General features: G+C 39.2%; 1 protein-coding gene across 2 annotated transcripts in view; it reads right to left on the bottom strand.

The window, feature by feature from the left end:
* LOC133518059 (transcription initiation factor TFIID subunit 4) overlaps window positions 1-25,700 on the bottom strand; it is a 31,168-nt gene that overhangs the window by 1,276 nt on the left and 4,192 nt on the right. The window contains exons 2-9 of one of the 2 annotated variants that reach the window (XM_061851628.1): window positions 22,490-22,651; window positions 19,199-19,342; window positions 18,351-18,560; window positions 18,113-18,256; window positions 4,979-5,331; window positions 4,504-4,699; window positions 1,749-1,922; window positions 909-1,067 (exon numbers count right to left, since the gene is read on the bottom strand). In XM_061851628.1, coding sequence (XP_061707612.1) covers window positions 909-1,067; window positions 1,749-1,922; window positions 4,504-4,699; window positions 4,979-5,331; window positions 18,113-18,256; window positions 18,351-18,560; window positions 19,199-19,342; window positions 22,490-22,651 — 1,542 coding nt within the window. The remainder of the gene's footprint in view (window positions 1-908; window positions 1,068-1,748; window positions 1,923-4,503; window positions 4,700-4,978; window positions 5,332-18,112; window positions 18,257-18,350; window positions 18,561-19,198; window positions 19,343-22,489; window positions 22,652-25,700) is intronic. The other variant, XM_061851636.1, reaches the window with a different exon arrangement.

Below are 25,700 nucleotides of genomic sequence, written 5' to 3' on the forward strand. Positions count from 1 at the left end.
TGTGTCAACTTTCACTTGCACATCATTTTATTACGTATAGCCGGGTTCACACAGACCGAAAATACGCGCGAGGCAATTTCGTCACGCACAATACGGTCAGTGTAGACGTGCCTCGGCCAAGGCGGCGCGCACGTTTTCCTCACCCGAGCGAAGCTAATAAAGAAACTTTTCACGCCACTGTTCGGAAATGTGGCAAGAGATGGTCTAAAACCTAGCTGGAAAGTAGGCAATCATTGCTATATGATTATAGCTGTCATTCGTGATGGTAAAGGGTCTTTTTTTGGCGCAACTTTTTTACTTTAGTTTTTACTTTTGTAGCTCTTTGTGGTTTTTTAGCAAAAACGCTTCTAAGTTTAGAGTAGGTTTAAAAACGCCTCTTAAAAGTAATTTTAAAAAGGCGGGATCGGAAAACACTTATTGAATTGGATAGTGTAAATTGTCTTTGACTATAAAGTACAAGAAACACGTATCTACGCTATAAAAATGAGTTCATCTAGTGAAGAAAATATAAATGTTCCTGGCAAAAATATATCGCTTTCTTTCAATAATTGTCCACCAATATAAATATTAATGTCTATTAAAGTATTTATAGTTATGCAAATGTTTTCTTATTTCCTCGCAGTAGTCGTGAAAAACACTATGCAATGCCTCGGCCGGAAACGCTAAAGATGGACTCATATTATTTGAGGGCCTCCACTACCGTGTCGACCCTCAAACTCACTTGTCCATTATTGAGCGGTTATCCGGCCTCTCCTACAATGTACTATTATTTTATTCAAATATTGTAATATATGTATATAACTTTACCTCGACCTTACTTTTGACAGATTGTCTCGTACATATAGTTCATCATGGGCCCTTTCGACAAAGTTTTTGGTGGCTGTTTAGGAGTGAGCAATATGAGTTACCAAGCCGGTGGCGGAGTGCGCGGCGCCGTTGGGCACGAGGTCGCCGCCGCCGGGCCCGTCCAGCCGCGGCTTCTTGCGCGGCCCGATGGCCTGCAGCGCCGTCAGGTTCGCCTCCCGCTGCCGCAGCTCTTCCAGTTCCGCACGTTGCATTTCTTTGGCCTAAAATAACAATAATATAAATGAATATTACGGACCAATCTTCAACAAATCGACTTAGTTCCATAGTAAGCACAATAAAATTTGTATTACGGCGACGATATATATGAATACTTAAATACACAGAAAACATATACAACTCAAATATAAATTTATAAATAAATATTAATATTATAGGACATTATTACACAAATTGACAAGTCCCACAGTAAGCTCAATAAGGCTTGTGTTGAGGGTACTTTAACAACGATATATATATAATATAAGTATTTATAAATACTTAAATACATAGAAAACACCCATGGCTCAGGAACAAATATCCATATGCTCATCACACGAATAAATGCCCTTACCAGGATTTGAACCCGGACCCATCGGCTTCGTAGGGAGGGGACTACCCACTAGGCCAGACTGGTCGTCAAAACAAATGTTTGTGATAAACATACTAATAAATACCCAGGATCTCCAGTTTCGTAGGCGGTCACAACTGACTTGGGTAGGAGCCCGAAATACAACACAACATGTTTTGAAATAAAATAATAACATTTTCTTTTTCAATTTCCGAAAATAATGTTCAAACAAAATAATTGGATCGCGATGTGTTCTGAGTAACACACAGATTTTACGTTACATTTCGTTGAATTTTAGCAAACAATATTATAAAAATAATATATTAATAATCACCTTCGCTTTGAGCTTGGCTTGCTCGGGGTCCTCGTTCTTGGACCGGGACTTGGCAGCCCGGAGCAGCATTTCTCTCTCGGAGTCCTCCCGCCGCTTTTTGTCCACGCGGTCGAGTTCCTCCAGAAACTTGAGCTGCCCTTTAACGTCCTGTGTCACTTCGTACCTGGAGTCGGTCTGACAAATTCAAAAAAACAAACATTATTTTTACATGTCGTCAAATTCAACTTGACAAATGCTGAGGTATCAATTTATGTCATTAGTTTAGCAAATTCTGTTTTCGTAAAAATATAAATACATTTGAATATTTGATGAATAATGTTTATTTTCTTTTTTACAAGCTTTTATTTAACTTGCAATGTTTGTTTGTAATATGTTTGTTCTGGTCAAATCTTGTGAGCAATTTCAAATTAGACCCACTTCCCATTATTAGATCGCGCTGAAAATGCTATTGATGATGAAAACAGGAGGCGGCCATAGATACTCTGTTTTAAATTAACGCAACCTAGGTGTTTTTTATATATATATATAAATACTTTCTTTCTCTTGTTTTTAATTTGTTCAGGTAATTTATTGTATAGTTTTATTGACATTTTTAAAGGGCCAGACGAATGTGGTTGTAATCGGGAGGGTGGTGGCATTAATCTTGAATTGTGTGTAGATAGGTAGGGAGGGTATGCCTCCCCGTCTTGTGTTAAATTCTGTGTTGAACAAATTTACAAGTTTCCAAAATGTAAAGGCAGGATTGAGTAAGTATTTTGTGTTTTACGAAGTGAGTAAAAATTTCATCGCATTGCGTATAGCATTCTATACAGTCGTCGGACTTCAGACCGTCAACATCTCCTGAGGATGCCTTGTAGAGAGGCGAAACACGTTTCGAGTTTTGTATTTTCGGTGGTGGGTTGTTATATTTATTTACGTATTTATTTTTGCGGTGGGAGGGTGGGAATATTAATTGCACGTAAAAATAAGCAAGTAAGTATAACGGGTTAGGACTGATTGACTAGCACGTTATCTTTTCGCGGATAAGCAAAGTAATATTTTTTGTTTTAATTTCATTCTATAGGATCCGACCATCTATGGATGGGGCAAAAGGGATAAATGCTACCTAATATTAATTATGATCAAATCAAATCTGTAATTGACACTTTAAATTCGCGTGAAGCAAGTGTATAATAGCTAAAGCGAAGAAAAGTTGAGTTACAATATATCGATACACTTAGGTATGATTGCTAAGTTTGTTGTTGGAAGATCCAAAACTGAGGCTTGCAGAATTAACAAAATCGTTAACATTAAATTATATCAAAACAGCAAAATCCATGGAACAAATCTTAGTAATCTGTTCAAACCTTTAAAACATTTTAGCGAAGAAACAAAGGTTTAAAATACAAGTAATTACTTAGTAGTATAACTGTATTTTTTGCTGTATTTATTTTTCTGCAAACCGTACTCTGTCATGAAAGTTGAACGTTGGTACTGATGTTTATTGATGATGATGATTGATAAAAACTATCCTATATCCGTGCTCGGGCTTCAAACTATCTACTAATTTAATTGAAACAGGTTCAGCGATCTAAGCGTGAAGAAGTAACAGACAGATAGACTATATTAGCACAGAATAAGTAATAAAACAGCAGTTTGACAGCGATCCAGGGAAGAATCATGCTATCCCTTTCTAATGAATTGCACTATCCTTTTCGGCTATTTAGGTTTGTCAAAATTCAAGACCTTATCTTATCTGTGATTGTGCCCACAAAGGGACGACAAGGTGTGCCAACCCTAATAATTGCTCGTAGCAATGCAGAACCAAACGCAGCCGATAATACCCGAAAGGGTCAGTTTCGTCCCCCTGATAGGTACTAGTAGAGATTACCAGTGTCAGTCGATGCAACTTCATCAACATTCATCCCCGAAGCATACATTATGTACATAATTATACATCATGTTCAACATGAAATATACATTTATGAAATAAACATTCGCTATGCAGTGTTTAAAACGGCGTGGCGCAATCGCATTGGCATGATGATACCTAAATCGCCCGCTCAACTCGAATTGCAGCGCTCTTAACAGACCAGCAGTTAGCCTTATATATTTGCTCTAAGGTTTACAATGCAGTGTGGTGTTAAACACAAGGAAAACTAAACGGTAATTTTGGTCGTGTCTTCCTTTTTTATTACGGTATATAAAAAAACACTGTTGTCTTTTACTCAACAATAAAACTGGTATGAAATATACGTATCATGACAAATCGCAAATAAAAAGCAGTGCTTAAAACTAATTTGTACATGGCTCATGAAAATATGACTTGTAGAAAGAAATCATTCAGATTATATTTTAAGAGTAGTTACTAGAAATTGAATTAAACAGACGGGTATAAATAGTATGAGGATAATGTGTAGTAATTCCAATGTAGAATCATTAGAAGATATATTGTCGTTTATCCTCGTAAAGCGCACCGTACAAATATTTCCTATTTTTAACTTGGCCTTTGTTGCATAGTAAATTGATATGAATATCGTTTGTTTGAGAAAGCAATGAAACAAAATAAATGCGTATTAATTGAATCGGAGTGTACATTATAATGCACATTGAGTCTTACGAGTAGGGTTTGCCATCCGGATCCTAAATGTATGAAATTATCCGGATCTGGATCCGCATCCGCGGATCTTCCCATACATTTCAAATCCGTCGTGCAAACCCTACTTACGAGATAATATACATAGTTTGGTTGTCATCGGTGGCTAATAGTAGTTACCTTTATAACGAGGTCGATTCTATGTTGCGCAATGAGCGCGAGTTTCTCGATGAGGTTCTTGAGGCGCTCGTGCACGGCGTGCGTGAGCAGCGCGGCCACGTCGGGCGCCGGCTCCTCCAGCCCGTGCCGCGCCGCCGCCGCCTTCAGCCGCGCCGACATCAGCCCCGTCGGCACCAGGTACTCGTCCTTGCACGACCTTACATTTCATAAACCCCAATATAACTTCATTTAAGTTTGTACGTATATTTAGGTGTAATCTAGCGTTTCATTTAATATCCTGATCATATTATGAAACAGTTTCCATTTAGGTGCAGATTACCATTTAAAGTTGTATTTAGTCTAGAACGCCTAGATTTGAAGAAAATAACTGGTAGGAGGTACATATACACATACAGAACTATGGAAAGTAAAGCAACCAGTAAAAAAACCGTAAAACTAGCGAAAACTACCGCAATTGATATTTGAAATGAGGCACCTTATTTGTGTTCCGATCATCTCAGTGGAGCCGAGTATTCTCTGACTCTCCTCGGCTAGATTGACCCCGCCCATGGCGGCCACGTCGTTGATGTCGTCGTCGCCGGCCATCTTGTCGTCGACGAACGGCTGCGAGTACTGCGAGGACGACTTCTTCTCCTTCTCCTTCAGCAGCGACTTTCCGGGGGTCAACACTGTGGAGAGCGCCGCGGTCGCCGCCGCTGATCGATTGAAATTTGCTTTACTATTGACAGTCATCGCTTTGCCTCCCACTTTGCTCACGTTTATCTTTGTATGAACCGGTATATTTTGTAACACCGCTATTGTATTTCCAGGTTTTACTGCAGGTTTAGGCTGAAAAAAAAATCTCAATTAAGTAAGTAACATGGAGGTGTGTGTATACTAAGGAACACTGTCGATTTTTTCATGCCAAGCTACTATAAACTAAAAACAAAGTTTATTATTACAATCCGAGATACCTTCAGATTAATTTCATGAATAGAATCAAAAACTATTTAAGAAGACTAAAATTGTTAGGATAAACAACATTTAAAAGCATGAAATCTGTAGTCTCTTTATCATCGTTGCTCAATGTTAAAATACCATATTTAGTCTATGGTCCATAGATCCTAAAGCCAATATAATCGCATAATTGACCGAACGAGCGACTTGGCCGAGTCACCAGGTATTTACTAGCGTGTACATACTTTTCTCATATTATACCTAGTACCTGGGCGACCGAGCTTTGCTCGGTTATAACTATTTATAATATGGTGGTGTATAGGTGATAATCTTAACTACATTTTTTTACTAAATTAAACTTGTCTAAAACAATAAAAAATAAAAAAAATATATAAACTTGAACATATAAAAAAAAAAACAAAAGTTAGTCACCGGGCGAGATTCAAACCCGTAACACTCGTTTAGCAGTCCGCGTCTTAACCCGCTGGACCAGACGGACAGTGGCCGGCAACACGAAATTAGCGACCATATTCTGCGTCGAAAGAAAAACGCATGAAAACTCGAAAACACGCGTTTTCCCAAACATAAGACTAATCTAGATAGATTGTATACCCCCAAAAACCCCCATATACCAAATTTTATATATATATATATATATATATATATATATATATATATATATATATATACAAGAATTGCTCGTTTAAAGGTATAAGATACTTTTTGGAATATCCTTCTGGATTATTTTTATTTCCCTCGGTTCTCGATTTCAATTCGATCGAGATTTCGATGTAAAACCGTAGGTCTAACTTTAAAATGCAATAGTTAATAATACTGCATATTGTAATTTACCGTTTGTTTCTTAATAAAGGAAAGAAAAAAAAACATTTATATGTTGTATAAATATCCCGATCTCGTAACAGTGGTTTGCTTTAGTACAATACCAAGAGCCAAGTACAATCAAATAAGTGGACTTCATGGCAGTGTTCTATTCTGTTGTAATAAATATGTAGTTATTTACGAGGAAGTGAAGATGATTATCGTATAGTGCATTCTAGTTCTGTTTTCAAAATGGCATAAATAACGTTCATGTTCGTACATTAATATTAATATCAATCAATCATATATGTAATTGCAAAAATAATAGTAGATAACATTGACAATGGTCCTATTTACAGTAATGCCATGTTTCCATATCGTTAAAATAACGAAATGTCGATCAAAAACACTTGGTTCGTTATTACCACTATCACCATCGATTCTCTTGCTAGGAACAAGCAGTAGCTGTATTGGGCTCAGGACCGCATCGTCCACAATCCTATTTCGTCACCTTCTTAACTTGACAATATTGTCATATTATAGTCCACTGTTCTGATTCATTTATTCAGTCACTTTCCTACCCTGTCCACATTCCTATATGGTCCACAGTGCTAACTCGTCCACATTCCTATATGGTCCCTATGGTATGGTGGAGGTGAAAATGACTGGCCAACAAAACTTTTCAGTAGTAAAAAACTAAAAAAGCAATGCAAAAGTAAATGTAAAGTGCCGATGTTGTCTCATTTATAGAAAGCAGTCAGGATAATTCATGATACAATAATGTTGACGAGCCGGAACTGTGGTCAAAGTAGGAATCTGGGACTGTAACCATAATAGTGATGTGGACGAGTTAGGAAGGTGACGATTTACGAGTCGTATTTAAAAAAGTGACGAAATAGGATTGTGGACGAAGCGGTCCTGAGGCCTGTATTGCAATAATATCAATGATATGTTATATATTATATCAACAACGATGCATACACGAGTAAGCACATAAATATATCTTATGCGTAAACTGAGTATGCCGATAACACAAACATTAACCTCATTCCTAACATATTGCAGTACATTTAATTGGTATCCAGTAAGCCTACGTTGAAGGAAACGTAGCAAAGTAGGTACATATTTAATAACTTATTAAATTATTTATTTGGGTACCGAAAGTTACACAAACCTAACAACCCTCTTTGGAATTCCCTTGCGCTACCACAATATATAAATTTTGACCATCACGATTAAATTAATTTTAAAATGCTTTAATGGTTAACTATACCCACACGATACCAATTTATTTTAACAGCATAATTAAAATATTCAAAATAATACAAATGTTTTAAGCCTCTTATTGTAAAAAAACATGCACTACAGCTAATCGCAGTTTGAGCCAGTAAAATAATCTGACACAGACCGCGGGCCAAGCGCTAAGTTCGTCATCGCACCTCGGGCGATAACTCGTAAAGTGTTTAAGAGCGATGTGTAATGAACCCTCGTGGACGACAGCTGCCGCTCTGTTGGTGGGTTGAGGAACGGCAGACACCCAAACAAAAAATGAGTCAACGCATCCCGATTGAAACAGGGTCAGGTCCACGAGGGCTCATTACACATCGCTCTTAACCACTTTACCACTTACCACCCGGGATGCTGGTTATGTAAATCTGTTCCAGGCTCGCGGGCTAACACGACAGAGCTGAAGCTTTTTTACATGAAATAAAACAAAGACTTGCTAAATTTACATTCACATGAATAAAAAGTACTTTCAAAATTAAGATTAGGAAACTTTATGGGCACCTTCCGCAAGGTGATCCCAACATAAACCTTTGGCCAACCTTAACGAGTTGTACTATTGTATTATTGTTACGAAGCACCTTTATAAAATATGTGCTTAATATTACCGATATATGCAACACGGATGTTTAACGTGATCCTGACAACTATTTTAAATTTTCACTCATTTCATTAAAAAGCAAATGGCAACTCGTACCAGTTGAAGGAAAACTATCGACAAACGAGCAAATAAGACTACAAGTTGACACCGATGCACGTAAGATCCGTTGGGACAGCAAACAAACCTGCAGGTTGGGAGTCTGCACCGACACAACGCTAATAGTCTTAGCAGTAGGGACAAGCGCCGGCGCCATGCTGGCCGGCAGCACGGGCGGCAGCAGCGTCGTCAGTGTGGGGCTTGTGCCATCATCGTCCAAGGGCTGAGTTACCAACACAACTGCTCATTACGGTACACATCACAACGTGTCCTCGCATAAAACCTATCCTTACAATAAAGCTCTCAAATATAACGCGACACATAAATACGTATTATTATTCGATTTCAAACTTACAGTCATTTAAAGACTCAGTATGCGAATGCAATACTTGCCAAATTAATAAAATTGACTTTTGGCGAAGTGCGTAGTGGGAAAGCTAATGACGATACATGACATCGCACGACATTTCGTGGGCTCAAACTTTTACATTTGACAACCGCCTTAAAACTAAAGTGGTCCATAACAGCAAAAGGTCACCAAAATGCCGCACATAGCCAATTGCATATTCATAATTATACAAGGCCTGCCTTTTAAGTTCTGTCGTTTGCAAACCTCCCGCGATTTTATAAAAAAATCGGGTTGCACTCCGGGAGTGCCGGCAGAAGTGAAAACTTGAATATTAACGTTGTGCATTCTTGATATTTTGGAGAAATTGAGTAGTAGTATTATAAAAAGAGAATTCTCTATTATACCTACACGTAAATAAATTTAAGTGCGGAAGATATTTTGAAATGCGAATTTTAGTGTTAATATATACACATACAGAGTAATTCATGAGACGTGAGCAGGACTACGAGGGTGGTTTGATAAGTCAGTGACTTTTTGCAAAAAACTTTCACCTTTTTTAGTTTTATTTCTCTACATAATCTCCTTTCAACTCCATACACTCCATCCAACGATGTTCCAGTTTTTTCAACCCCTCCAAAAAAATTTTTTGTCAAACCCTGAAAAATATGCTTCAGTTTCAGCTATAACTTCCTCAATTGATGAAAATCTTTTCCCACCGAGCCATTTCTTCATGTTTGGGAATAAAAAATAATCACAGGGGGCCAAATCTGGAGAATAAGGTGGGTGGGGCAGTATTTCGTAACGCAATTCTACTAATTTGGCTGTGGCGACTGCTAAACGAGTGTGCAGGGGCATTGTCGTGGTGAAAAAGGATTTTCTTCTTTGCCAGATGTGCCCGTTTTTTCACCACTTCTGCGTTAAATTTTTCCAACAAAGTAGCATAATAAGGGTCATTTATTGTTATACCTTTCTCTAAATAATCTATATAAATAACCCCTTGGCTGTCCCAAAAACCAGTGGCCATTACCTTTCCTGCCGAATTAACGGTTTTCGCTTTCTTTGGGGCCCGTTCGTTAGCAGAAGTCCACTGTTTTGACTGATTTTTCGTCTCTAGCGTATAATGGTGGATCCACTATTCATCTACCGTCACAAATCGACGTAAAAATTCATTAGGATTACACTTGAATTTGGCTAAGCATTGCTCGGAAGTTGTTGCAAGAAGTCGTTTTTGATCGGCTGTCAGCAAACCCGGCACCCATCTTGCGGAAAGCTGTTTCATATTCAAAATATTATGCAAGATATGAAAAACTCGTTCAGATGAAATGTGTACAGTCTCAGCTATCTCACGAATCTTCACTATTAACTAAATATCGTGAACTTTATTCACGACATCATCAGTGGTCACTTCAATCGGCCTTCCAGAGCGTTCTGCGTCACTGGTAGTGGTACGTCCTGAACGAAATTCTGTAAACCACTTATTTACCATTTTATGAGAAGTAGCAGATTCCCCATAATATTTTTTTAAACAGTTTTCAGTCTCTTTAATAGTTTTTCCACGTAAAAAGTAATGTTTAATTAACACACGAAATTCGCTTTTCTCCATTTTCCAACAATTTTCCGATCGTATTTGACATACGCCTCAAAAACTTTTTTATTGCCCCGTCTTAAAAAAAAACTGCCAGCTACCAAGGAGTTCAGAATTGTAATTAAAAAGTTTATATGTTAAAATTCACTGACTACTCAAACCGCCCTCGTACAGCCTAAACAATTAGTAAATGTTAATGAATGGTTCACCATTATATTAAGTAAAACAATCACGCTTCTTTTCTGTTATTTAACTTTTTGATAAGGAAAAATTGGAGTATCTACAATTATGGACACCCAACAACACAAAGATACAATACAACACAATTAACACAGCAATACAACGCAATTAGCACTTTGATTACGAAGAAAATAAAATGTCACACTTGAGATACGATTTTTCAAAAATAACCATGGTTCGATGAAATTCAATTTGCACGTCACTATGATGTCACGTGTCCGTCTTACGAATTTTCAATTTGTCGGTCACGTGACCCCTGTCGCGAGTTTAACATTTTTTCCCCATCACAAAAGTCACAGCGCCGCTAAAGAAGTTTTCACTTCAAACTTCACTAGTATCATCGTAAAATATTTGAATTCAGAACTCGAAATCAAAAGAATGACTCGAGATCGGCCGAATCATTTCAGTACAGCGTCGGTTCAAAGTTGACAAGTCAGTTGTGAAAATGGAAATTTCGAAGGAAAATAAACGTGCGATAATTTTTTACAACTTCAAAAGAGGTTTAACGCGTCTTCAGTGCTTTGGAGAGTTGACTACTGTTTTTAATAATGAAGCACCATGCCTCTGCATTATGGAACGTTGGTATTTAGAATTTCAACGTGGTTGCTCTAGTCTTATTGATAGGCATAGTGAAGGGCGACCAAAAACAGCCGCGAATCAGGAGAACATTGATGCTGTACGGCAGCTGATCGTCGAAGATCGCCATGCGACATACCGCGAGATAGAAGCTTCATTGGGTATTTCAGGGACCAGTGTTCAAAATTAATTTGCATGACCACTTAGGCGTAAAAAATTGATCTCACGCTGGATACCACATTTACTCAGTGAAGACCAAAAAACGGCTCGCGTTAGATGGTGTCGCAGAACTCTTCGAAAATTCAACCGAGGAAACTCTAAACACGTTTACGACATTATCAGTGGTGACAAGTCTTGGATATGTGCCTACGATCCGGATTCTAAACAGCAGTCGACTGTTTGGGTGTTCCAAGATGAGCCAAAACCGGCCGAAGTGATACGCTCACGGAGCACTTTGAAAAAATGGTCGCCACGTTTGTAGCGAAAAGTGGCCTCGTTCCCACCACCGTGCTAGAGGATCGTAAAACGGTCAATGCGTACTGGTATACCAATGTTTGTTTACCAGAAGTTATCAGCGAGTTCCGAAAAAATAACTCCAGACGTCGTATAGTCTGCACCACGATAATGCGAGCTCGCACACCGCTAGGCAGACAATTGAGTTTTTAAAAGAGCAAAACATCGAAAATCTGGAACACCCGCCGTATAGACCAGACTTAAGCCCCAATGACTTCTTCACTTTTCCAAAAATCAAGCAACGACTTCATGGTCAAGGGTACCAAACGCCTGAAGAAGCGGTTGAGGCATACAAAACGGCCATTTTGGAGATCCCAACTTCGGATTTTAATAAGTGTATACTGTTTCGAAAACTGGTTCGATCGAAGAAAAACGTGTGATACGTAACACGGTGATTACTTTGAAAAACAATAAATATCAATTAACACTTATATTGTCTTTAGTTTTACCAAACGACAGAACTTAAAAGGCAGCCCTCGTATTATAGTCACAAGTATGACTAGAGAATCTAGAGATAGTCTGTCATAGATGCATACAAGCAGAAGAAGTGAAGTGATCTGAAGTGGCAGTTTAAAAGTTTAAATCTTCATATTTTGACATTTCCATACTCTGTCGCTTGCCGGTTGGGGCAGAGTTAGTTTTATCTAAATCTAACTAGTTTAAATCAGGGGTCTACTGTAGCCAGGTTCCATTTTATAGATTCGTAATTAATCGATTTGTATTTCAATTTGTCTTACTTATTGATCAGAAGAAAAGTAACTTATCACATTTAACATTTCTTTAACTTTGAACATTAATACAACAACCTACAATATAAAAGAGGCATTCTCAGAGGAAGCACAGAATACATGGACAACAAGTTAATGTACCTATTAAAACATTGGGTTATATGAAATAGCAAAATAAAATCACAAGGATATCGCCGAGACTTATCTAAACGAAAAAAATCTGGCAAAGTTGTAAAATGACATGAAGTGCTTGTAAATAAGCACAGGGAGGTGTAAACATGAAAATGTGTGAGCCTGCCTTGCTCATGAGATGGTTTATGCGCTAACACGCCCGCGAAGAGCTCGGCTCGCCCACAGGCCGTACTGACCACTCCGCATAATTTTGAAAAGTTCTCATTAATTTGGTGTTCACTACCCATATTATTAATGTGACTGCCAATCGGTTGAATGTGCCGCATTTATGCTTACATTTTTCATAGTAAGTATCAATGCAAAGTGTAAGAACTCGAACGGAATTTATTCTGTTTAAGACCGAGTCACGAGCGAAGCTCATTCAAAATGACTTGGGACGCACCTGAAACTCGGCACTTACAGGTATAGCCCTCACAGAAGTCAAGGTGGTCGTGCCGTCGCTGTAAGCCCGAGTTAATGGTAACGTCGCCATCAGCCAAGAGGCGCAAGTAGGATCTTCGTCGTACTACGCACAAAACCAAATACTGCTGTTAGAACATCGTCTCACTAGTTAGCACAACACTTATAACATTACTCTTCACACTATTCTACAGCGAGTTGGAAATATTGCATTCCGTGAAGAAAGAACTGCAGAAAACAGGGCGTTAGCTATTTACAATATATTTTCTGTCTTAAAGGATGAACACGAAATGCTACCTCAGACGCTGGCTTCAAAACGAGTGCTGTGGATTCAGAGGACCAGCCTGGTCCATATAACAAGAGTTATAACAATTTCCCTCACTGTACTGTATAGTATACTGTATATTATACACACAATGATCCGAAGGGCTTTCGAGGTGGAAAACATAGATTTGTCATTACTATTTCATCACTCACATCACCAATACATATAACACAAAAACTTGGATTCATCACTACCAACATATTAACCCTTTTCCAGGCATAGTACGATTTATCGACCACATACGCGCCATTAGAATTTCAACTTTAGCATTCCGATTTAAGGTTCAAATTAGATTACACTTTCAGGAAATGTTACTTGTCTTGAAATGAATCATCAAAGGTGGATTAATTGGAATATATTTGAATTTTTTGGGAAAATCTTGTAGAGGCCGCACCAGCCTGGAAAAGGGTTAAAAAAACAGAACTACCTCATTTGATGTTAGGTAAATTGTACCAATTGCATGGGCTATATTAAAGATAGTAATATAGCAAAGATTATTGTTTATATCATAATAATATACTCAAATTTCATTTCAGCTTCATGTTTTTTTTTGGACAGCCTCAGGATTTGACAAACCACGAGACTTTATGATGACCAGGACACTAGGCACTTTGCACGAAATGATTACAGTATGTTTAAGAAGTCCCAGCCAGAGTTATTTTCAGAATAGTTGATATTACAGGCTGAAAAAGTCATTTAAGCTCTTATTTTGAATTACACAACAATTAAATAGGGAAAAAACGTTTATTTATAAAGAATGAACCACCAACGTTGTAGAGCAACTGGGGTTTTTTTAAAGCAATTAATCTAAAGTGTAACTTGTTTTATTAATATCCCTCTTGCAACCTGAACCTGAAAATTTTCATTACAGCTTAAAAAGCATGATGGTAAAGTTATAGTAACTCAAACGGATTAGGCAGCGTTTACGATTAAAGCTCCTAGACGCGTGGTTTTCTTCCGACATCATTAGCAAACCATTTACACAAAACCTTAACAAATTGTACTCCTAAACCTTCCTCAAGAGCCCACTCTATTGATAGGTGAAAACCAGATGAAAATCCGTTTACTACTTTTTTGAGTTTATCGCGAACATAATAACCGGAAAATACCGACACACCGCGAGGGTTTTCGCCATTTTTGGCCACATCAAGCGCTCCGATAGTTTTTGTTTTTCCGCCAAGCCCTCTTGCACCCGGCCGATTGCTTGAAGTTCGATTTTGTATAGGATCCATCGACTAACACTTAACTCGAACATGTTAGACATTACCAAACTTTTAGTTGCTTTGCATTTTGCATACACATTTTATTATGCACCGCCGTTGAGAGCAGGCAAGTCTTTTACAAGCTCTTAATCTTACTTGACTTCAGTTTTCGTGCAAAATATTACAATATGTACCTTTTTGCGACATAATAGGTAAGGTACAAAATAAGTTACGATTTTTATAAAAAACGCTGTATGTTCCCAGTTTCCATCTTGTATGTAAACAGGTTCATTAACGTCGTTATAGTAATGGTCACAATTGATTTTGATATCATTGAAAGTACTCCAGGAAGACTTGACAAAACTTCGAGGTCAAACAAATTACGAATGGAGCGTTGTTGAGTCTGAAACCACCAGACAAGCACCAAGTTTAAATATGACCAAATATTTGCTAAAAAGAGACTGATAGGTATTTCTGGACTATCAAGCTCACGAATCATTTCAGGTCACCAGAATGCCAACCAACTTCTTTAATTAAACTTTAACTGTACACTGCACCTAAAGCTGGGTCTACACTTGTATCATTTCACCGTATCGTAGCTCACATGCGTATCATGATCGTTAGTGTGGACTCAAAAAAATCGCGATTATGCAACGTGCCGTATCTGATCGCGCGCATTCCATGTGGCTACGCGGTTATTCAATACCACACACTCTCGATCCATAGATATAATATAATATTCCTAAAGATGGAGTCTAAGCCAGCTATCACCGTAGCCGCACACACACAGCCAAATTGTTATGTACGATTAACAATGAGTAGCCAAAAGTTGTGGCCATGTCGATAAAATCATATCGATACACTATGGCATTTTTACAAACTTAATTTTATTTGAAAGCCTTTAAATAAACTACCTAAAATGAACAGATAACCATTATAGCACAACTTTATATATTCTTATCAACCAGTATGATTTAGTGAATTCGTTATTACAATAATCAACGGCGGAAATCCATGGTTCACCGGCCAAAACCAACTAAAATATGTTTTTCTACTCGTCGACTGTAATGGTTGAATTAAGATATCGTACGTATACCAAACTGTAATTGGGTACTTTTCATGTATGGGCTCCCAACTCAACTATAATATTCATTTCGAAACGGTTTCGTCAACTACAATGAAATGGACCAATCACAGCTCGCCGCGGTCAAGAGGACGAAATAAAACGATAGCTCAAATTAATTATTTATTTTAGGTTGTATAGTAGAAACAATTGCTTCATAAGTCATAAACGCACATGTGACACCCTTAATATGGCAACATCCAGACTACGAAAACCGCTTACCATTGCTTTGCTTGCTTGCTGCTTCGCGCGAGAAGCGCCACCGCCAGGAAGGCAATTTACGCCTCTTCCAACACGCTACTGTCGGCGATGAGATAGTGGGACGCCAGCCCGCTGCACGAGCGCTGGAGGGGCTACCACAAGCCTATTGTGACGGGATCAGGGTGACCCGGGATGCAGGCCCTTATTTGAATTTTAATTTAATATAATATATTGTTATTTAAATTTTAAGATGCTATTTTATTATGTAATGTAATTGTATCTTCTTCTTCCCTAGACCGGTAGTCCCATTTACTTGGGGTCGGCCCTCCTCGTCCGCATAAAGACCTCCACTGAGCACGATTTCGTGCGGCGTTTTTGTCAATTTGAGCCTCTTTAAGGTCTCTTTCGATCGTCGTCAGCCAAGTGGCGGGTGGTCTTCCATGGTCGCGTGGCTGGGTTACAGGCAGGTTCAAGGCCAATTTTACCGGGTGGTCTTCTTCGCGTCTTTGGACGTGGCCGTACCATCTAAGGCGTTTTTCTTTGGCTTTGTCGATTATTGGCGCGACTCTAAAACTTCCCCTAATGTACTCGTTCCGGATATTATCTAAGAGTGTGACACCAGCTGACCATCGCAGCATACGCATTTCGGTAGTGTGTAACTTATTAAGGTGGTATTTGTTTGTAGCCCAGCACTCCGATCCATACAAAACCGTGGGTCTTATTGCTGTTTTGTACAGTATTCCTTTGGTTTTTAGCGGCATTTTGTTATCGCACATGACTCCTGTAAGCTGTCTCCATTTCATCCAGCCTGTAGTGGTACGGTGAGTAAAATCGCTATCAATTTTGCCGTCGCTGGACACTATCGAACCTAAATATTTAAATTCCGACACTCTGGGTATTGGCGTGTCTCCTATCGAGATGTTGATAGTTTCAGGGTCTGTTAACCCGTCAAAGATACAGGATATATGTTCGGTTTTTCCTACTTATCTTCAAACCGTTGGTTTTAAGCACTTCTACCCAGGTGTTTAAGTCTTGTCTTGTTGTAGGTGGTCGACGTTTTCCGAGATTAAAACTACATCATCTGCATAAAGTAAGTTCCACGGTAGCGACTTTTGACAGTGTTTGGTAAAGTAATCCATAGTAGTGTTGAAAAGTATTGGGCTCAGTGTAGGACCTTGATGAACTCTTACCTCTATTTCAAACCTGTCACCTTTAACCTGCTGGGCTGTGGCTCGGAACTGAGGGTGGCAGGACCGGAGCCAATCATACCTCTACCTTATGCCTGGCTCCGGAACATGCTGAGATGCAACACCAAGGTAAAACACCAACAGTACTGGTCTAACCTAGGCACGTGCAGGCAGGCGAAGGAGGCCCTCCCGACAATCGACCCCGGTTTGTCGAGGAGGCTGAGACAGCTGAAGAGGCCACAGCTCCGGCTTTTGACTGGGGCCATAACCGGCCACGCCCCACTAAACAAACACCTATTAACCCTACGTGTTACAGATAGCCCCCTCTGCAGAGCGTGCATGGAGGAGGAGGAGACAGCCGCCCACGTCATTCTTGAATGCCCAGGGGTGGCAGAATACCGGGCACAATACCTCGGTTCCCCGGGGTCTCTCCCAGAAGTCGTCGGCAACATCAAGGGTCTGCTAGGCTTCCTGGTAGAGTTGGGTTGGCAGGAGTAGTGCCGTCAACCCACCATCACGCAAAATAGGCGCGAATTGCGACGTCGAGTTGCGGAAACCCAGCCCGCGAATACGAACCTGCTGGGCTAACAACTTGGGTGGTGATAGCGTCGAACATGTCTTGTATCAGATAAATGTAGTTCTCTGGTACAGTCGGCGTCAAATACTTTGTAGCAACCAAAGTAGCCAAATAGTTCGGTACACCCTATATTTAGTATGGTGTACCGAACTATTTGGCCACTTTGACTGCTACAAAGTATTTGACGCTGACTGTACGTTTTGCTGCCTGAGCGATTCCCATATGAGATCTCGAGGGACATGGTCAAACGCCTTTTCCAAGTCTATGAATATCATATGTTACGCTTGTTTGCTTTTGCCTTTTCCAGCAGAATACGTAAAGTTTGAATTGTATCTGATGTGCTTCTTCCGGACACGAAGCCACATTGATTTGGTGTAAGACTTATGAGGTGTTGTAGTCAGTTATTAATTAGTCGCTCCCAAATTTTAATGTAATGTAATTGTAAGATTTGTAAATGTATAATATATTTGGAAACTAGTGCTCCGACACTACTGCAGCAGCCTGAATGCGTCAGTGTACCGCAATATTAGATATCATAGGAACCCTAGCACTTCGGAGGAAAATGTTAATTGCCACTACTTTTGAGATTAGTAAAATTCTAATCTTTAAAAAAAAACGTAGTATAGATTAGTACTTTTATCGAAGAGAAGGAGTAAAGTGAATAAGAGTTGCTTACCATCTGCACGTTGGATGTGGCCATGATGGTCTGGTGCGGCGGCGCCGGAATCGAGGAGAAAGCCACGTGCGGCGCCGGCGGGTTGATTCCTTCAATTACCAACTCTTTGGTCACCAGGGATTGTCGCAGAAGAGGCAGACTTTTCTATTAAAAAATACACGTTACTCATTTAAATGCTTCATTTTTCCCTTATTTAAATGATTCATTTTCCCAACTTAACATAGTTCAAGATACTAACCTTTAAAAAACCTATGAGGCACGGTTGAGGACTAGCGTTTAGTAACCTTTCGAGTCGATCACAAAATTCCTCTGGTTCCACTTGCGCGTCAATCAACTCTTGGATGAGATTTCTCACATTTCTTTCAACGGACTTGGGTTCTTTACTTGACAAGTCCAAAAGATTTGCCAAAAAGTTTCTGCATTTTTCTTTTGTATTGTCTGAAGGTTTCTGGAAACAATACATAATTGATAATTGATTTGAAATGACTATATCGCGTAGTTTCATCCCCTAAACATATCCACTTCCGTGTTGTATGAGTTCACCTTATAGACAGGTGAGGCAGACATATAGCTTTTTATTAAATTTCGCCGTACTCAGTAGAAAAAGTCTAATATAAGTTAAATTATATTTTTTACAGTACATATGGGGCTACTTTATAGCACTAGTGCGAGAAGTAGCATATTACGTTACTGTGTCGAACATTTAAAGGGCCATATGTACTGTAAAACGTTGTACGATACATGTGCGAATAGTTAATTCGCAACTCGTGTCGATTTAAAACACTCCCTTCGGTCGTGTTTTAATTTATCGCCACTCGTTTCGAATTTCCTATTTTTCGCACTTGTATCGTAATGTACTATTATATTCTAAATGTATGAGATCGTTTTTAGAGTATTTTGCGAAATTTTTCGTTTTAAGGTTATGAATTGAATGGAGATGACAAGTGTCACCGTACCGTACCCATGCTGTTTGAAAAATACCAAGTTAACCTTGGACTATAAAATGTTTACAATATTTTAAAAGCCCAAGTACACGTTAAAGTGTACGTGGAAGCGCGCAATTGAATAAGGTAAAATGTCCAGCACCTGTGTAGTGACAGTGGGCGCCTGTGGCGGCGGCGCGGGCGCGGGCGAGGCCACGGCCGCCGGTGCCGCCACCGCGCCCGCAGCCATCTGGCCCTGCATCTGCGCCGCGGCGACACTCGTCGACACCGTCTGTACGCCAGGATGCTGCAACCAACGACATTACTCAATACCTTCCTACAGCCTGCTGCCGGCCATGCGTAATCGTAATAATCTTCAAATAAAGCTTCATCATTCTCAAGCGAAGTATAGAGACGACTGGAGGAAAAGTCACTTGATAAAGTTTTCATATTATTCCAACACTGCATTTAAACAATGAACAAAATGCACAGGTAACTAATTAATCATAACATATAAATTATAAGATTCCTCGAGGAGCTGGGCTGGCAGGACTAGCCCACCCCCAACATGTCACGCAAAATAGGCGCAAGTCGTCGAGTTGCGGAAAATCGCCCGCATACAATACAATACAATATATATGATGGTATTAGCTGTAATTCCATTAGCTTACCTTGTTAATTACCTTAGAACATGCACCTTCACCAGGTTTGTACATGCACAAAGGATGAGTTAAAAATGGACAAACAGCCTCATGCTATATTTGTTGGAAAATACTTTTTCTCAAACTTGTAATGAAATGTTGACATGACTTACTTCAAATTAGGTCCGGAAATACTACATATCAGGCGCGATGAGTGAAGATGATATGTAAAGGAATTTCATACAGCCTTATACACCTAGGCCTGTAAGGCAACATTCTTTTGTTTTTAAACGTCAAATTATGGCACGTCTTGGCATTCTACCATAAAAAACCTAATTTAGACGTGTGCGCCGCGCCGGCGCGCCGCCGTCGCTGGACTTTTTTGCCACGGCGCCGCCGCCGATAAATGATCGGTGTGAAATCGGCGTGACCTTGAGTGTTAACAATTAACTATTCCAAGTTGGTATTTGGATTAGAATATGGATTTTTTTGTATTACATGTGTTACAGTTGTCAGATATATATCAATTAATTAAATTAAACTGAATAGCCAGTTGCACAAACTATTATAAATGTTGTTATGTATTTTTCATGTCACTATATGATGTTATTATAAATGTTGTATTGACTTGTAAAAGAGCCCTTGAGGCCTACTTGCAGAATATTTTTTTGAATTTTGAATTTATTTGACAAACCGATTTAAGAAACTGAGTAATCCTCAGTATCCAGCGTCAAGAAAGATGAGGGACCGATATATGAAGTAGGATTTACACCTGTTAATTGTGAATTTACATTGCCTCACATACGAAGGCAGCATGCGCAGTCATGGAAATACTTACAATAACAAATCAACGAAAACACAGGGCCTATGTTCCTTGGGGCTTCAAGGTGGAAGAGAAAAGTAAAACTAACTGGCTGATATTGCGACCATCATCCTTGCTTATTTGCTTGCGTCTTAAAATGTAGTGGAGTCCAGAAAAAATCTGAGAACATTGATGTGCGATAACTCTAAGTCGTGTGCCAAAAATGTCGACAAATAGAAAGAGAGAGAGAGAGCGACTGAGATTCACTGTCAATCTGGCGAACCGCGCAAACGCTTGCCCCGCGGATATGTACAAGCTGTAAATAGGGGAAGCAAAATTTTCTTGTCACTTGTTGCTATGGTTCAGTTCAGCCACCTGGATCACTGGGGCTAATATGACTTGGTACAAAAGTTCTTGTAACAAATTGTGCTACTATATTGTCGCCTGCCTGACGGGAATAATAACAAGAAATATATTGAAATGGCGGCTTTCCTGAAGAAAATTGAAGATGAAAGTTTTAGAGAGGTCTAAAGATCAACCATTCCACGACCAAAGTAATGGTAGTGGTAGTAGACAGGGCAAACATACACCCAGTTACCGACGCACTCTGCATTACGAAAAAGCGAGCTAGTTTGTATATTTGGGTTAATAACCAGTGCCGGTGATTGCACCGCCGAGATACGCCGCAGAGCTGGCACGGCTCGGAGTGCTATGGCTAACCTCGACAAGATCTGGAAGAACAGAGGTATTCGACGTGCAACTAAAGTGTACTTGGTACGAGAACTCGTCTTGTCAATATTCCAGCATGGTGCCGAAGCATGGAGCCTCAAAAAGTTTGAAGTGGCAAAGGTTGTCGCTTTGAGATGTGGTGTTAACGAAGACTGCTTCGTATACCTTGGATAGCTAAAACAACAAACCCCTCCGTTCTCAGAGACCTCAATATCGCCACTCAGCTCTTCACAACATGCCATGGGTGACCCCTTGGATTCTTTTGGCATGTTGTGCGGTTCCAATGCACGATGTGGGAAAACACATGAATTTAGGCCGAATGAATGGCAAACGTGTCCATTTTTTATGGGAATCATGAGAATATGGAGACTTACAGTTCGGATCGAAGGTCATTGGGAACAGGTAACCCCTTAATGCAAGCCAGTTACTACGGAAATCAAGTTATTATACCTATCCTTTATTATTTACAAACCATATTTTACTCACAGTTTATTCAAAACTATACGTAATTCATCGACCCGTGATCTGAATTGATCAAATTTTCAAGAAACCTGAAAGTCAAGGTCACGCCGATTTCACGCCGTCGCCGCCGATTTTTTGGCAAACTCCGCCGCCGATCATTTTTTAATCGGCGCACACGTCTAAAACCTATAAGCAAAATGCTCTTTTTTTTGTCTTTTTGCGTTTTTTTTTCTTTTTTGTGTTTGTTTATGCGTTTCAAAGGGGAACAAAAATTTCATTATTTTTGCGCTACGACGCACGGTTTAGGAGATACAGCCCTATAACGTTTTTTTTTCAGTCATTCAGAAATCTTTATAGGGCTGCGTAATGCGTCGTAGCGTAAAAATAATCAAATTTTCGTTCCCCTGTTAGTTATCTCATAGTAATAATATAAAAAAAAAAACACAAAAAAGAAAAAGAAAAGATAAAAGCGTAATGGCATGCGTAGTAGCGCCAAAATAATTTAATTTTTGTTCCCCTTCAATACCCCACGCACTGAATAACCTTTCACGTTAGGACATGAAACAAATATCATCATCATCCAATTTTTTTATTATTATTTCATTACAAGTTTGAGAAAAGCACTATACAAATCTCGGCGAGAAACGTGGTTGCCAGCCGCGTATCCCTATCCGACCTCGCTACGCTCGGCCGTCTGTATCTACTTGGCCTGCAACCCTTCGTTTCCCGTCCTCTATAGTAATGTACTATTACAAGTGAGTGCAAGCGCTTGTCCAATTTCAAAGTTTCGGTGAGTAGTGGAGTCGGTGTGCCTACTTACTGCCGGCACGGTCGAGAGCCGGATGGTCTGCGCCGGCGGCGCCAACGAGCTGGCCGCGGGCGCGGGGCCCACCCTCAGCAACTGGTATTGCCCATTCTCAGTCTTTAACAACAAATGACCCTGCTGCCCAGGTTGTAGACTCTGCAGAGTTTGCAGCGTAATCTAAAAATGAACGCCTTGTTTCAATTTATGGTTCACTTTGTGATTCTGAACCTAAAGCTCTTGTTTTTTTTTTTACAAATGAGTGATTTCTCTAAATTTCATATGTATTTAAAAACAATAAAATAGCAGAATCCATAAACATGATACTGAAGCAGGTCATTTGTTAGATAGGTACACATTTTAGTGGATATTTTGGATGAATGGTGCACATAACGTGAAATATTTATAAAACATATTGTTAAAGAAAGTAAGAAATGGCCCTAGGCAAATGTATAAAATACTTTAAGAAAAGTTGTTACTTAGTATAAAAACAACAATGGTCACAGAGGTTAGCAATCATTTGCTCATTTTTATTTTTGCTTAATTTTAATAGTGAATAGGCGGGTCCACACAGACCGAGCCGCCTCACGAGGAAATTGCCGCGCGAAGCAGCTTGGTCTGAGTAGACGTGCCTCGGCCGCATTGCTTCACGCGAGGCACGTCTACACAGATCGAGCTGCCTCGCGCGGCAATTTCCATGCAAGGCGGCTCGTTCTGTGTGGATCCCGCCTAATTAGCTATAATAGAACAGACTAGCAAAGAAGTACCTTCCTTCTTATTAAACTGGATAAAATACATAGTATATTGAGCACAACTCTAAATATCTGAGCACCAGGGGCTCCAAAATGGGTACCGACATGCCTTTATATGGACACCATCAAAGCAAACAAAGGCCAAAAATATCAGAACATGATTGCGTCATGAAGGTGTTCCGCTGCATGTTCAAGTATTTTTAAGCGTGAGTACAATTCTACTTAAATGTTTTGTAAATTTTTGATACAATCCTGCTTAATATATGATCACGCGCCATATTGCGGAATTTCATTGGAACTAAGTTTTTCATACTAAACTGAACTGTCACCCTATACATGAGAATAACAGCGCCCTCTTGACAATGATCATATATTTCTGTTCGGGCTTTATATTGTTGTCTAGTTCCCATGACACAAGCCATATTGAACTTACTGTGAGACTAGGTCAATCTGTGTAAAATTTTCCTGTAATATTTATACTTTTTTATTTATATGAACATTAACAGCCTTCACAGAGAACAGGAAATATAATACATAGATTCCCAATTTTTCCCCAAAAACCAAGGGATTGGTTGTCAGCAATTGGCAGTTGTTCAAAACCAACATACCAAGATGTATGTATTGCCAAAACGTAATTTACACAGAAATATATTGACATATATCTAAGGACTGTCCTTACGATACTAAGAATGGTGCTAGTTCAGTGGTGTCACTCACGAATTCGAGCCAATCATGCAATGTAACGCAACTAGTTGCGACAAATCGGGCGCGTGATGCGAACTCATCAACCAATCGCATTGTGGCGTTAGACTGCGCGATTGGCTCGAATTCACGTGCGTGACACTGCTGTACTGGTCCATTCTTATTGCCCTTAAGGCCTGTCCTTAGATATATGTCAATGTAGAAATGTTATACTTTAACCCTGGTTCAAAATAAACCAATTAGGATAAATAAAATCCTAAGTAAATAATTACATGTAAAAATATTTAAATGAACATATTAAATATTAATTGCTATGAAATAAAATATATAAACTCAATAACATATAGTTAAAGTGTTCTATTTTATCACCCACCTACACCTGCCAAGTGCAATTTACTTGTCAATAACCGGGTCCACACAGGGGGAGCATACACAAGAGGCAATTTCCGGGCGAGGCGGCGCATGCGTTTTCCTCGCCTGAGCGCGCTGCTTCGGCCGAGGCACGTCTACACTGGCCGGTTTGTGCGTGAGGAAATTGCCTCGCACGTATGCTCGCTCTGAGTGGACCCGGCTATTTATATAAATTTAGTGTTTATAATAATAATTTATAACTAGATTAAACTTTTGATACTGATGATTTACCTTTTTAGGGTTCCGTAGCCAAATGGCAAAAAACGGAACCCTTATAGATTCGTCATGTCCGTCTGTCTGTCCGATTCTGTCACAGCCACTTTTTTCCGAAACTATAAGAGCTATACTGTTCAAACTTAGTAAGTGGATGTATTCTATGAACCGCATTAAGATGTTAACACAAAAATAGAAAAAAAAAACAATAAATTTTGGGGGTCCCCCATACTTAGAACTGAAACTCAAAAAATCTTTTTTCATCAAACCCATACGTGTGGGGTATCTATGGATAGGTCTTCAAAAATGATATTGAGGTTTCTAATATCATTTTTTTCTAAAATGCAGTTTGCGCGAGAGACACTTCCAAAGTGGTAAAATGTGTGTGTCCCCCCCCCCGTAACTTCTAAAATAACAGAATGAAAAAACTAAAAAAAATATATGACATACATTGTCATGCAAACTTCCACCGAAAACTGGTTTGAACGAGATCTAGTAAGTAGTTTTTTTTTTTAATACGTCATAAAATTTAAAAAAAAATTTTTTTCATCAAACCCATATGTGTGGGGTATCTATGGATAGGTCTTCAAAAATGATATTTAGGTTCCTAATATCATTTTTTTCTAAACTGAATAGTTTGCGCGAGAGACACTTCTAAAGTGAAAAAATGTGTGTCCCCCCCCCCCCCGTAACTTCTAAAATAACAGAATGAAAAAACTAAAAAAAATATATGATATACATTACCATGCAAACTTCCACCGAAAATTGGTTTGAACGAGATCTAGTGAGTAGTTTTTTTAATAAGTCATAAAATTAAAAAAAAAAAATTTCATCAAACCCATACGTGTGGGGTATCTATGGATAGGTTTTTAAAAATGATATTTAGGTTCCTAATATCATTTTTTTCTAAACTGAATAGTTTGCGCGAGAGACACTTCCAAAGTGGTAAAATGTGTGTCCAAAGTGGTAAAATGTTGAACAAGATCTAGTAAGTAGATTTTTTTTAATACGTCTCAAATGGTACGGAACCCTTTATGCGCGAGTCCGACTCGCACTTGGCCGCTTTTTATTTGTGATTGTGTTTATTTCTTTTGACAAATAACCACACAAGGTTTGTACCTTCTACCTACACAGTATTAATTATTAAAGGT

Source organism: Cydia pomonella, chromosome 1, assembly GCF_033807575.1.
Source record: "Cydia pomonella isolate Wapato2018A chromosome 1, ilCydPomo1, whole genome shotgun sequence".
In the NCBI taxonomy this organism is placed as follows: domain Eukaryota; kingdom Metazoa; phylum Arthropoda; class Insecta; order Lepidoptera; family Tortricidae; genus Cydia; species Cydia pomonella.